This window comes from Podarcis melisellensis (genome assembly GCF_964234715.1).
Source record: "Podarcis melisellensis genome assembly, chromosome: 6".
NCBI classification, from domain to species: domain Eukaryota; kingdom Metazoa; phylum Chordata; class Lepidosauria; order Squamata; family Lacertidae; genus Podarcis; species Podarcis melisellensis.
In genome coordinates this window covers 10,673,671-10,686,237 of record NC_138538.1, presented here as the reverse complement: position 1 = coordinate 10,686,237, position 12,567 = coordinate 10,673,671, and the positions used below count along the sequence as shown (strand labels likewise).

The 12,567-nt window shown below is 46.7% G+C and overlaps 1 protein-coding gene and 1 long non-coding RNA gene across 3 annotated transcripts in view; one reads left to right on the top strand and one right to left on the bottom strand.

Annotated features, from left to right (window-relative positions):
• The window catches only part of TAF4 (TATA-box binding protein associated factor 4), a 75,795-nt gene extending 73,549 nt beyond the window's left edge, over positions 1-2,246 (bottom strand). For both annotated transcript variants that reach the window (XM_081916685.1, XM_081916686.1), the window contains exon 1: positions 1,751-2,246. In XM_081916685.1, coding sequence (XP_081772811.1) covers positions 1,751-2,186 — 436 coding nt within the window. In that variant the 5' untranslated portion in view covers positions 2,187-2,246. The remainder of the gene's footprint in view (positions 1-1,750) is intronic.
• Positions 2,247-3,863: 1,617 nt separating this feature from the next.
• On the top strand, positions 3,864-11,962 carry LOC309373198. Its single transcript, XR_014169826.1, has 3 exons — positions 3,864-5,091; positions 9,625-9,766; positions 11,076-11,962. It is a non-coding gene; the product is annotated as an uncharacterized lncRNA (long non-coding RNA).
• The last annotated feature ends 605 nt before the right edge of the window (positions 11,963-12,567 follow it).

Below are 12,567 nucleotides of genomic sequence, written 5' to 3'. Positions count from 1 at the left end.
GAGGAAAAAAGAGAAAAGTAAATAGGGGGCAGCCCAGAGGCTTCAACCCCCTCCACACAATCCCCTCATCTGCTATAGGAAAACCTAGTGGCTAAATGTTTCCTGTTGAATGGAACAACGTGGAAAAGTGGGACTGAACAGCAGCTGTCAGAGAGATGATAGAAGGCAAGAGGTTGCAAGGCAGTGTTAGAGGACTTCACCCTCCCTCTTCAACATACACACATTAAACCCTGCTGCTTTGATTGCTGCTCCTACAAAGGAAAACAAATACTAGCAAAGATGCTTCTTTTGCACCCAGAAAACCCACTGACCCTAGCAAAGTCTGGCATTATGTGTTACACCATCCCTGACTTTACAGGCCCCGTATTTAAAAGACACAAGTAGGAGGACTGTAATCAGATAGATAACGTCACACAAATCAGGGCTACCGGAGGGTTGTTCCTCCAAGATCCCCCTTTACTAACCTGGAGTCCTACGTGCAACAGCATCCCTGTAATATTTCAGTCACACAAAAGCGAGGGAAAAATATATAGAGGGGGAGGGGAGTGTAAATCATGGTGGTGGAGGGGGAGAGAAGCACTGTTTTCTTTCCCTTACAATGCTCCTCTAGCCATGCAGTGAAAGACAGGACCAAATGTTATGATACCCCTCACAGTCCACTGTCTTGCTATAAAGGGGAAAACATTCACAGATGGGCTGTCATCTCTCCCAACCCCACGGGCAAGAGGGGCTTGTCCTCAGATTCGAAGCAAACGACACAGCCTGGCATATTGTTTAAGGAGAAAGAAGAGACTCAAAAGGTTGAGGTATAACCCCGACGACAACGGAAGGAGAAGCAGCCAAACAGACCGGCCTTTGCAAAGAGGTATATTTAAAAAGGGTTCCTGACCCCGACGTCCCCCCATCACTTCCTCTTCTCAGGGGAAGCTGGTGTCATGATTAATAACAATGCCCCCCCCTCCACACAAAAATCCTTGCACTTCGGCTACAGAGAGTGGGGAGGGCAAGGAAGAATTCAGACAGCTCCAGAAGAGCATTATATATATATATATACAGAGGGAGAGGGAGAGAGAGGACGGGAGAATCTCCCCTGTAAACAACACAATTTCTTATTCCTTTGACAAGGCAGTGGGTGGGGGGGAGGGGGGAGGCGCAGAAGTCAAATGCCAAGGGTCTCCCCTCCTGATCAATCAGGAGCACCCCAAATACCCCAGCTACCAGGAGATTGAAGTGGGGGGGAAGGGATGACATAATTAAAAAGGAGGGGGGTGGAGACGGTGTTACAGAGGAGAACTGCCATACATACACACATATACAACCACAACAAAACCCCTTAATAATCCATTTCCACTCTAGATGTAGTAGGAAGGGGGGGAGGGGAGGCCAGTCCCAGCCAAAAATAGTATGTTGCGGGGAGGGGAGCGAGGGGGGGTTGGAGGGTGAGAGGTTGGCATTCTAGGAAGGCCTCCCTCGCCCCCGACCCTCTCCACCCAGCCACCCCCTTGCACACTCCAATTCCTATCATAACAACAACTGGGGGGGGGGAGAGAAGAGAGAGAATGGGAAAGAGGAAAAGGAAAGAGAAAAGAGCAAGGAGGGGAGCCAGCAGTCCCGGTTTAGGGGGGAAGAGGCAGGAGTAGGGGGGGAACGGGGGCAGCAGGGGGGAGGGGAGAAGGGGAGCCCCCTCTGCCCCCTGAGGAAAGGGGGCAGCCCCTTCCCACCCCCACCCCCCGTCGCCTCGCCAGGTTACCTGGCTTGCTGATCTCGGGGCCACTGAGTCCCATCTTGGCGGCGCTGGTGGCGGCGGCGGCGGCGGCGCTGCTGCTGCCGCTGCCTCCGCCGGTGGTGGTGCCGGTGCCGCTGCCGGGGCTCTCGGTGTGGACATGAGCACTGCTGCTGCCGCCTCCTCCTCCTCCTCCGCCTCCTCCTCCTCCGCCGCCGCCGCCACCTCCTCCTACTCCTCCAGGGCTCGGGCTCGGGCTGCTGCTACTGCTGCTGCTGCTCACAACATGGTTCCCCAGCAGCCCCCCAGCGGCCCTGAGGGGCTCCTGCGCCCTGTGGTGCTGGTGGTGGTGGCTCGAGGCCGCCAGCTGAGACTCCAGGGAGCCCACCAGGTCGCTCACCACCTTCTCGTCCACATCAGGGTTCAGGAAAACCTCATCCAGCAGATCCGAGCCCGCCGCCATCTTTTTTTTGGAGGGTTCCTGTGAGAGGCTCCCGCCCGACCGACCGCCTGCCGGCCCCCCTCCTCCTCCTCCTCCTCCTCGCTCACTCCTCCCTCCCCCCGCCCTCCTCGCGCTCGCCACCCCTCCCCTCTCTCCCTCACTCACTCATTTTACACATACACCCAGCTCCCCTCCCGCCCCGGCCTTCCCGCACTGGGCATGCGCGCGAGGGAGGGGGGGGAAAGAGGGGAGGGGCGGGCCGGCAGCCGAGGCATCACATCAGCGGCCGGAGAGGGATTCCGCCGGCTCCCCATTGGACGGCCGGTCGCTATAAAAGCTCGGGCAAATGGCTGCGAGCGCTTAGTAAGGGGACGGGCGGCGGCGGGCCCGGCTGCGGCCTAGCGAAGGGGGTTGGGGGGGAAGGAGGAGGAGGGGGAAGGGAGGAGCGCCGGGTGCGCGCGCGGTTGGCGGAGAGGGGTTTGCGAGCGTGGCGGAGGTGGCACTGTTGACAGCCGCCGCTGCCGCCGCCTCAGAGGCGAGCAGCCGCCGTCGCAGTTCTTTGTCTGGCGAAGCCCAAAATGGCTGCATGTTCCGCGGCGGCGGCGGCGGCTCCCGCTCTTCTCCCTCCCTGCCTGCGCCCCTGAGGTTTCCCTCGGCGGAGCGGGTCTGAAGGGCAACCCCGCCGCACCTGTGCCAGCTGCTGTAACCGATACACCCGCGGGAAGGGGCGGCGGTGAGGGGAGAGGGCCGGGCTCGACCCGGCGGCGGCCCGCCTGCCTGTGGGTGAGAAGGGCCTCGTCCCGCCGGGGAAGCCCGCCCGCCTCGCCTCTTAGCTGAGGAGACGGGAGGTCTCGGCCTTGGGGGAAGAAGGGCCCGCGCTCGCTTCCTGGCCATGCCGGCTGCCGCCTCTTTCTTTCCCCTCAGCCTTGGTATCTAACAGAGTTTGAGATCTCTCACACGGCAACCTGGGAGGGGGGACCCTCTCCCCCCCCCCCGGCGCCTTTACATCCTCTCGACACCCCCCAATCCTTGTCATGGGGCTCCCCGTTTTGCAGACACACGCATAGGCTTCCCCGCCCCAGTTGAAATGCGCCCCCTTCCTATTGTTGAAAATAATTTTAAAGAGTCCTCTTCAGTGTCAGAATCAGCGCCCTCCTCCTCTCCCGCCTTTATTTTTCAAATCGCTTCCTTAACACTCTCTGCGAGGCCGGCAAGAAATCTTTTTTTCCCCCACCACGTCAAGCCGCCGCCTTTCCATTTAGGAAGTTCTCTAGTATAATTGATCCTCGCAGACGTTTTTTCCCCCCTTATTTCATGCTGTCCTGAGAGCAGCTGGCTGCTCACCTCGCAGCCATGTCGTCATACCTTCCAGTTTTTAAGTTGCTATTAGAGAGAGAGAGATCTCCACTTTGCATGTAAAGAATTTCTCTGAAGGAGACAACTCCTGTTTCTAAAGTAAGTTGAAAGGAGAAGGGTAGCAGATAGGCTTTAAAGTGCAGAGACTGAAGGAATGTAGGACCTCACCCCCAAATCTGGGGGTGGGTACAATTCCTCTTTCGGTGTCACTTCATAGAATTGTAGAACTGGAAGGGACTCCCAAGGGCCATCTAGTCCAACCCGCCACAATGCTATCCTTAATGTTGTTTACATCTCTCCCCCACACACCTTTACATGGATTAAAGTCAGATATTGGTGTGTGTTTTGGTCAAAACAACTCACCGAAGCTTCCTATAGTGGTCCTTTTGCATTGCAAAGTCACATTTGTTAGTGCCGCCCTTGTCATAGTGTGGTTGGCCTGCAGCGTAAAGCTGCCTGTGAAGATCTCTGTGCTCTCCTTCCTCAGATTGGCAGAGGTGCAAGCTATGTGTGCCGCCACATATCACAATTTATCACCAGTCAGTTGTAAATGGAATCATTCAGAATTCTCTTTGTGTTCCTCTCCCTGCCTTCTTTAACCAATTTAATCAGGCTGTGCTAGTCACTGTCTCCCTTGCCGAGATACCTTATGTTGCTGTTGCCCTTTATTAATTATTTCTGTGCTTAGCCCACCCCATCCTGAGGGTTCAGGATGGGTGGCAGTACTTTATTCTATAATTTATACTTCTAATGAGACTTTTAGAATGGTGAAAATTAGAGGGGATGGAAACATCTACTTAAACCTGACAATTAAAAGAATCCACCAATACCAAGGCTTTTAATACCAGGCGTCAAGCTCTTGAGCAACTCCCAGTTTTAAGACAAAGGGGTTATGTTCTGCTTTACAGCATATTTCATCTTGGTTTTAAGGAGTTAAGAAGGCTAAGCTTTCCTGTTATCAGTCAGTGTCAGTGCACTGCAGGTATTTCAGGTGCCTCCCTGGGCAACTGGAGGGGTTCTGCACTCCTTGCAGCAGGTAACTGGTTTTGTTCCCAATTAAGGATTAGCTGAGGAAGTACAGAAAATGGGTAGCATACATGGAAGCTGCTAACCTATGTCAAGAATTTCTACAAAAAAGACAATGAAATTCTTGATTTTGAATTTAGAAAACTTTGCAAACTGATAGCCCCATTCTTTATGCAAGCTACGTAAATACACAGAGAAAGGGTTTTTTATATTAAAGCCTTGGGAGAAAAAGAAAAGAGGGGGGGGGATGATCAGTAGCTGTTCAGACTGCCCTTTAAAGTTCAGCAGCAAAAGGCAGGGGGAAAGGATGGCTTGAGAGCATCATAACTAAGTCATTAACCCCTCACGCCTCAGGAAAAGCTGTAAACCTTTACGTAGGCTAGAAAAAAAGGAACCTAAATAAATCTGCTTCATGCTTTGCTTTCTCTTGACAGAGGGAACACATACCATGCCCTTGATTCTGATCACCACTGCAAGAGATGGTGTCTGAGACATACCAGCTTCCCTTACACATTTCAGACACCCAGTTTTCCCAAGTTTGGACGTAAGACTCATTAATATGAATTAACTTCATGTCCTTCATATTATTGTCCCTTTGTCCTTTTAATCTGGCCATTTTACACTACCCTACCCTAATTCCTGCCTGTCTTTTGGATAGCAACAAATACTGCTTGGTAATCACTGCCTTCACAACAGGTAGTAGAGGTTTTTTGTTTAGTAAAATAAATGGAAAGAGCCAGGGCAGAAATGTACAACATACCTTGCCTTAAAAAAAACACAAAACCTTAAAGCAGCTTACAAAACAGAAAAGACTTAATATTTTAAATCATAACACCCAATGCCTCTAAGACAGCAATGGCAATAAGGGGTGGCATGCTACTTACCAAAGTCCAGGTTGTCAGGAAGCAATAGTTACAAGTTGCTAGTCATTCTTGCCTATTATGTCGTGCTTCTGCTTCCTTTTACCTTTGCCCTGTCTATCTCTTGCAGCAAAATTACTAGTGAGCCTAATCACCTCTGAGGGAGGGGAAAAAAACCTTGCCACTTCTGTGATCTGTCTAGCAAGTAGAATAGTTTGCACTAAAATCTTAAACAGTTCCTCAAGGAGGAAAAATGCACTGTTTATGTGACGCAAACTACTTTACAAACAGACCAATCATAGCCATGTTTACAAAGCAGTACCATTGATTTAAGTGGCTTTTACTGTACTTGCCAGTGTGTATGCTTAGAACTGCTGTCCAGGAGTGCAAGTCACTTCCAGTATGGCTTAGTCCAGAGATGGGAACAAGGTAGAATATGGTCTTGTCAGTGGACCGCTAGCCAATATCTAATAACACTGTTTAGTGCCTGCTCGTTCCTAGGATTCTTGATGGAGTAGAACAGGCTTCCTCAAACTTGGCCCTCCAGGTGTTTTTGCCTACAACTCCCATGATCCCTAGCTAGCAAGACCAATGGTCAGGGATGATGGGAATTGTAGTCTCAAAACATCTGGAGGGCCTGGACTAGGTGGACCTTAATAACATGCTGCAAGGCACTTCTTAAGTGTGCTCTTGCTTTGTAAAACAGTAAGTTGGCTGGCTCAGATCAGTATCTCATAATTAACAACTAACCACTCAGCCAGCTGTGAGAGGTATGTGAAGCACTTTGAGATCAAAATTGCTCGGATCTGTGCCGAACTGGATGCCACAATTAGTGCAGTTCCATTGGAGGTTCTAGACCATCATCTTGTTACAGCCTGTGGGGTCTATTTCCATTGTTGTATAGCCTGAAGAAGTGTAGGGAACACTTGCAGCAGTGAGGCTGACTATAGTCCTCTTGATCCCAACTCATTTGACTAGCATGGGAAGAATGCCCCTTCCCCTCCTGAAAAGATCTTCCTGAGATACAGTTTTTTGAGGAAACTATCAGTTTCTAATATTCCCTTCCAGGGCAAGGTGGCCATCTGCCATCAGGTGTGCCTGGAAGAAGCAGATTATCTAGACTCAAGCTGGCTTCAGGTATGCTTTTAGCACCAAAACTGCCCAGGCCAACCTGACACAGCTTGGGTTGGTTTGCTAGTTATGGCCATTCCTCAGTGGCGTAGCGTGGGTTGTCAGCACCCGGGGCAAGGCAAGTAATTTGCGCCCCCTAACCCGTGGATTTGCGCCCCTAACCCCCAGATGTTGCGCCCGGTGCGGCCGGCCCCCCTGCAGCCTCCACGCTACGCCACTGCCATTCCTGGACTCAGATGGCTTGGACTCACTTGTCCATGCTCTGTTGACCACCCATCTGGACTACTCCAATTTACGTAGGAGCTGCGCTTGAAAACAGTCCAGAAGCTGCTGCTAGCAAAATATATTGCTGCTACATTTACAGCCCAGTGGAACCATGTGTAACTTGGTCCTGAAAGCACTGCACTAGCTGCCAGTGAGCTACGAGGCCCAATTCAATGTTAGCACTTGTGTACAATGCCCTAAACAGCTTAGTTCCTAAATCAACATCTCCATCATCAACCATTTTGGGCCCTAGAATCTGCAGGCGAGGCCCTGTTGGTGGTACTCCTCCCGGGGGCTGTGAAATACTGTAGGTGTGCACACGTGAAAGGGCCACCTTGGTTGCAATTCCATATTTACTGAATGCCCACATTGGTGAGATATATCTGTCTCCCTTTATCTAACATTTGGGAGGAAATTAAAAACAAGATTCTTCACCCAGGCTGAAATATGTTGATCCCAGCAACCTTACAAATATTAACTATCAGTATATATGATTGTTTTTAGAGGGGTTTTTAAATTAATTGTTTTGTTTGCTCCCTTAATAAATGTATTCTTCACACACACACACACACCGGTAGACCATATATAACCACAGTCAGCCTATCCCTGGCTTAGTCTGAGGCAGTTTCCTAAAAGTACAAGTAAGGTAAAGGGACCCTTGACCATTAAGTCCAGTTGCGGACGACCTCGCTTTATTGGCTGAGGGAGCCAGCGTTTGTCCGCAGACAGCTTCCAGGTCATGTGGCCAGCATGACTAAGCCGCTTCTGGCGAACCAGAGCAGCGCACGGAAACACCGTTTACCTTCCTGCCAGAGCAGTACCTATTTATCTACTTGCACTTTGACGTGCTTTCAAACCGCTAGGTTGGCAAGAGCTGGGACCGAACAACAGGAGCTCACCCTGTTGCGGGGATTCAAACCGCCAACCTGCTGATCGGCAAGCCCAAGGCTCTGTGGTTTATACCACAGTGCCATCCATGTCCCTAAAAGTACAAGTAAAGTAAGCTGTTCTAAATAATACTCAATTCAAGGTTTACGGGCTACTTCATATGTGCAGATGTTCACATAAGATGTTTTACCTAAAAATGTAAATATAGTAAATGTGTTAACAAATCTGGTTTCCTGTGTATTTGCAAAGAAGAATATGCTGAGTTGAAATAATCTTGCTGCATCACAAAATTACTTTAAACTTTTTTTTGCAAATTGAGGACACTCCAGTAAGATAAATATTTAATTTGCAATATTTTAAAGAGTGGTGGGCAACGTGGCTTCTGAGGCCCTCTGTTAATGTTGGTAGTGCGTGGCTGCCACATAGCTTGCTCCCATACAAACACCCTGAGATATATGGAAGAAATCCAGCTGATGCACTTTACACCCTGAGCTTCTCCTATATAGATCAGGACATGCTGCACTATACCAGCTTCACACAAAGGAGCCATGCTGTAGTGTAGCCTTCACTCACCTGCTGCCCCCTTTGCTGGCTGAGACTCTTGGGAATTGTCTTTAGACATTTGGCAGGCATCCTGTTTGTGGAGCCTGCTGTATTTGGTCCCGTGCTCTCAGTATAAGTGGGGAAAGTTTATATCCTCATGCAAAATAAAGAGGGTAAAATTTTGGAATGTTGCATTTCAGAGTGTAGGTATGGGGGGAGTCATAGTTGTTAAATGCTTTTTCACACAAGACTCCTGTATGCAGCACATCAAAGGATATCTCTGATACAATGGTATATGCAAGGAAAGTTATATATGGGGAAATAATTATTTTAAAATATGCAACCCCCAACATGAAGCCAGAAGTGATACAGTCCAAAGCTTTAGAACCTCATTTAATTTTCAAGCTGACAAAAAGCTGAAAATAAGAGGCCATAATTTAGTTCTTTTCAGTTTCGATTTTTTGACTTCCCTATGGATTCCCTTACATTAGGTCATAGTATCAGGATTTTTCAAGGAGTTGGCTTTTCCACAACTTATTTTCAAATCCAAGGCAGCATCTTCATTGAACCATAATTGGGGGGGGGGGATCTTTATCTCTAAGAAGTTTTCTGCGAAGTGTGAGAACATCAAACTGCCAATTTACACACTAGCCATAATCTCAACATTAACGTTTGCTTAACCTTATCAAACTGAGCAGAGTTAAACTTATTCCATGCTGAATTTGAATTGTGGGCTGTTTTTGTGGCTTTCTTACATAGAGGCATTTTGTGCTAGTGTTTTGTGTCTGTTATAACCTTGGAAGCCTAGGCAACTTTCTAAGCTGCGTACACACAACATTTTTCAGCTGCATGCACACATTTTATTATAGAATAATAGAGACTTGAGTACATTTTTCCCTGTGCAGTATACACACAAAATCCAGATCTTCTCCCTATTCTCCCCCCCACACACACACACACCGAAAAGCACTTTTAGAGTTACCGGATTCATTCTAAAAATAAAAGCTCATTGCAGATTGAGTCTGCCCTACCCCCAAATGTATCCATTTGAAAGCAGATGTCGAGGGCCCTGTCAGTGGGGGGCATAGCCACACCTGCCCCAGTTACATTGTAGGTGGGCATATAGAAAAGCCACAATCACCACTTCATTTGCCTGAGTCATGTGAAAGAGCAAAAGGCATGGAAAACCTAATGAATGGGAGGGGCTTTAGAACATGTTTCAAGTACCTACATCCACCCTTAGGTATAGCAAGATCTAGAATCAATCTAAATGGAAAGCAGCATGTTGAATACAAGCATGAATGCTTCTGGATTGAGAAATACTACATTTTTGTGCTACAAGCAGTTAAAGTGTGTACGGCTTTACTGACAGGTATACCTTCTTGCTCCAGAAATTTCCGCAGCCAAGCATGAAGGCGGTGAAAATAACACATGAATCGCGTCACATACAAGAATTTTGAGTTCTATAACAGTTTTCTTTGGGGGGCAAACCTTTGGTCTGAGGGGAACTCAATATTGCCCTTTAACCTGCGGGTTGGTCTTTAATTGGTTCTTATTGTGATGAAATATATTTTCAAGCTAGATGTTTTGTATTTGTGGGGTTTGGTTGGGGTTTTTTTGCTTTAGCCTGTGGTTTTTTATTTTAATAGTTTTTTATTTTAATAGTTTTTTATTTTAATAGTTAACCACACCAATACATTTTCGAGTAAATAGCTGATGATCTGCCAGCCATTTAGAGGAGGAATTGAGTTCTGAGATGTAGAGCACATGCATGCACAGGGTCCCACAACGAACCCATGCCACCGCCTAAATAGATCTTGGGCATCAAGAGTAGGAGATGAAACACAGCAAACCACAGCTGTTTAACAGTAGACAGTACTGGGGGAGATGGTAGTTTAAAATATGTTCACCATAATTTCTAACCTTTATACTTGCAATGCAGATACAGTGGTACCTCGAGTTAAGTACTTAATTCGTTCCGGAGGTCCGTTCTTAACCTGAAACTGTTCTTAACCTGAAGCACCACTTTAACTAATGGGGCCTCCTGCTGTTGCCACGCCACCGGAGCACGATTTCTGTTCTCATCCTGAAGCAAAGTTATTAACTTGAAGCACTATTTCTGGGTTAGCGGAGTCTGTAACCTGAAGCGTATGTAACCCGAGGTACCACTGTATCTTTACAGCAAAATAAAAAGTTGGCTTTCAACACGCTTTGTCTGCCTGTTGTCCAAAGGGGCGTTTCAGCATACATTTTCATCACCTGATGACCATAATAAAATGGGTGGTTTGTATGCATAATACAGCCATCACAGATCTAATGGCACCCAAAACTATAGTTGTTTTAAATAGTTTTTATGCTGTGACGCGCCCTGGGACCTTAGGCTGAAGGGTGGTTAGTCATAATAATATAGATTCGGCCTTGGTGCTAAATTTCCTTATGTGCAAATTGGGTGTTTTGACATAAGCTTTTAGATCCCACTTCATTAGATGCACGAAATGTTATCCTCAGTTGGCAGTTATCAGCCATCTGAGAACAACACTTCACGCGTCTGTGGAAGAGAACTCTAGGCTAGAATACCTTATGCACAATATTGGTGTGTTAGTTTTTTAAGGAGCCACAAGATGCTTCATTGCAGACATCTTTGCCTGAATAATCTCAGTATACAGTAGATTCCAAGAGCAATGGAGGAACAAAAAGCCTGTTTCTTCATGTGGTTGAGCTGGTTCTGAAAAAAAAATGTTCCAAAGACCAGTCTATGCATTCTACAACCTCAGGCCATGTTGCCTAGTTCTTTTAAAGTTGTCTCAAAAGTGCATTCAACTTTGCCTTGCCTATTTTTCAGCATAAGCCCAATAACTTCCAGTACATTTGCCTGAAGGTGTATTATCCAGAAAAGCCCTTTAAAGAAGACATTGGAGCAGGCAATGCGGAAAGTACCTCCTGAATTACAATTCTGCAATTAATAAGGGGGAGGAGAGATTGTGTCATCACAAGTTCTCACTACATTCTCTGAAAACCTCGAGTAGGCTGTTGATTTTTAATTTTTTATTAAGTAAAGCTGCTATCCTTCCCTAACATTGGATAGAATAAACGCTATAATCTGGCTCTGAAAGCTGTGTTGGATGGGAGACCACCTGGGAACCATCTGTAAGTTGCTTTGAGGTCTTTAGAGGAAGCACATGGTATAAGCAATAAATAAATGAAGACTGTTTACGTTCATATTCAAAGCTTGTATGTTTGGATAAGGAATATTCCTTAGGGGGAAATGGGACTGCTCAAGTCCTTTGATTCGTAAGAAGTGTTTCCTGAGTTCAATTAATATATTTCCTTTTTTAAAAAAGTAGTTTTATTGTTTCAAGGAACAGAACTTGGGCAAGGGTAGGGATGAATGAAGGATTTTTAAAGCAATAGTAGCACTGAAATGAATTTCAAACTGTTTGCTCAAATATGCACATGATCATTTAAAATGCAAAATTCTAATTCTGAAATTCCAAATCTAGATTTGAAATTTGACTCCAGCTTTCAAGTTCTATGTATGGCTGAATTTTCTATTTCCATTGGAGTGGAAATGTTCAGATTTTTGCGTAGGTTCACATGAATGTTGGTGACAAGTTTGAGTTGCAGCATGGGAAAAATGTGAATTGAATTGCAACGTAGACACCGCATACTGAATTTTGTGGGTTTCATAGACTTCACATTCCACTTGTCATGCAACATTTTGGAGAAAAGAGCTACAAATCAATTAAAATTGTATTGTCCCCATGTTGCTTCCATGTAACTATTACAACTGTGCCATTTAGTCTGTTTGAAAGAGTTTATGACAGGCATGGCCAAACTTGGCCCTCCAGATGTTTTGGGACTACAACTCCCATCATCCCTAGCTAACAGGACCAGTGGTCAGGGATGGTGGGAAATGTAGTCCCAAAACATCTGGAGGGCCAAGTTTGGCCATGCCTGCTTCTAGGAGAAAGCATTACATCGTAAGTCTCAAGCCATTGAACCTAGTGGACTTCTCAACACAGCTGCTACTTTTCTACAGAAGCCAGTTTATGTATGGTTTTAACAGTTTATGTATGGTTTTGCTTGCTGCTGCTTCCAGCTGTCTTGAAGATACATTGCCAGGTTACACAGTTCTTTAAGTCACTGCAAACACTTTGTGACCACAATTACAATGAATCAAACTTGTACTTGATCTATAGATAAACACTTTGGGTAGAAATCAGCATGGCACTAAGGAGGTTGTTCAGTCAGCATAAGCATTTTTGATTGCATGATAAAACCATCTCCTCTCCTCTCCCCACAAACTATTATGGGGTTTCTTTCCCCCCCAGAGC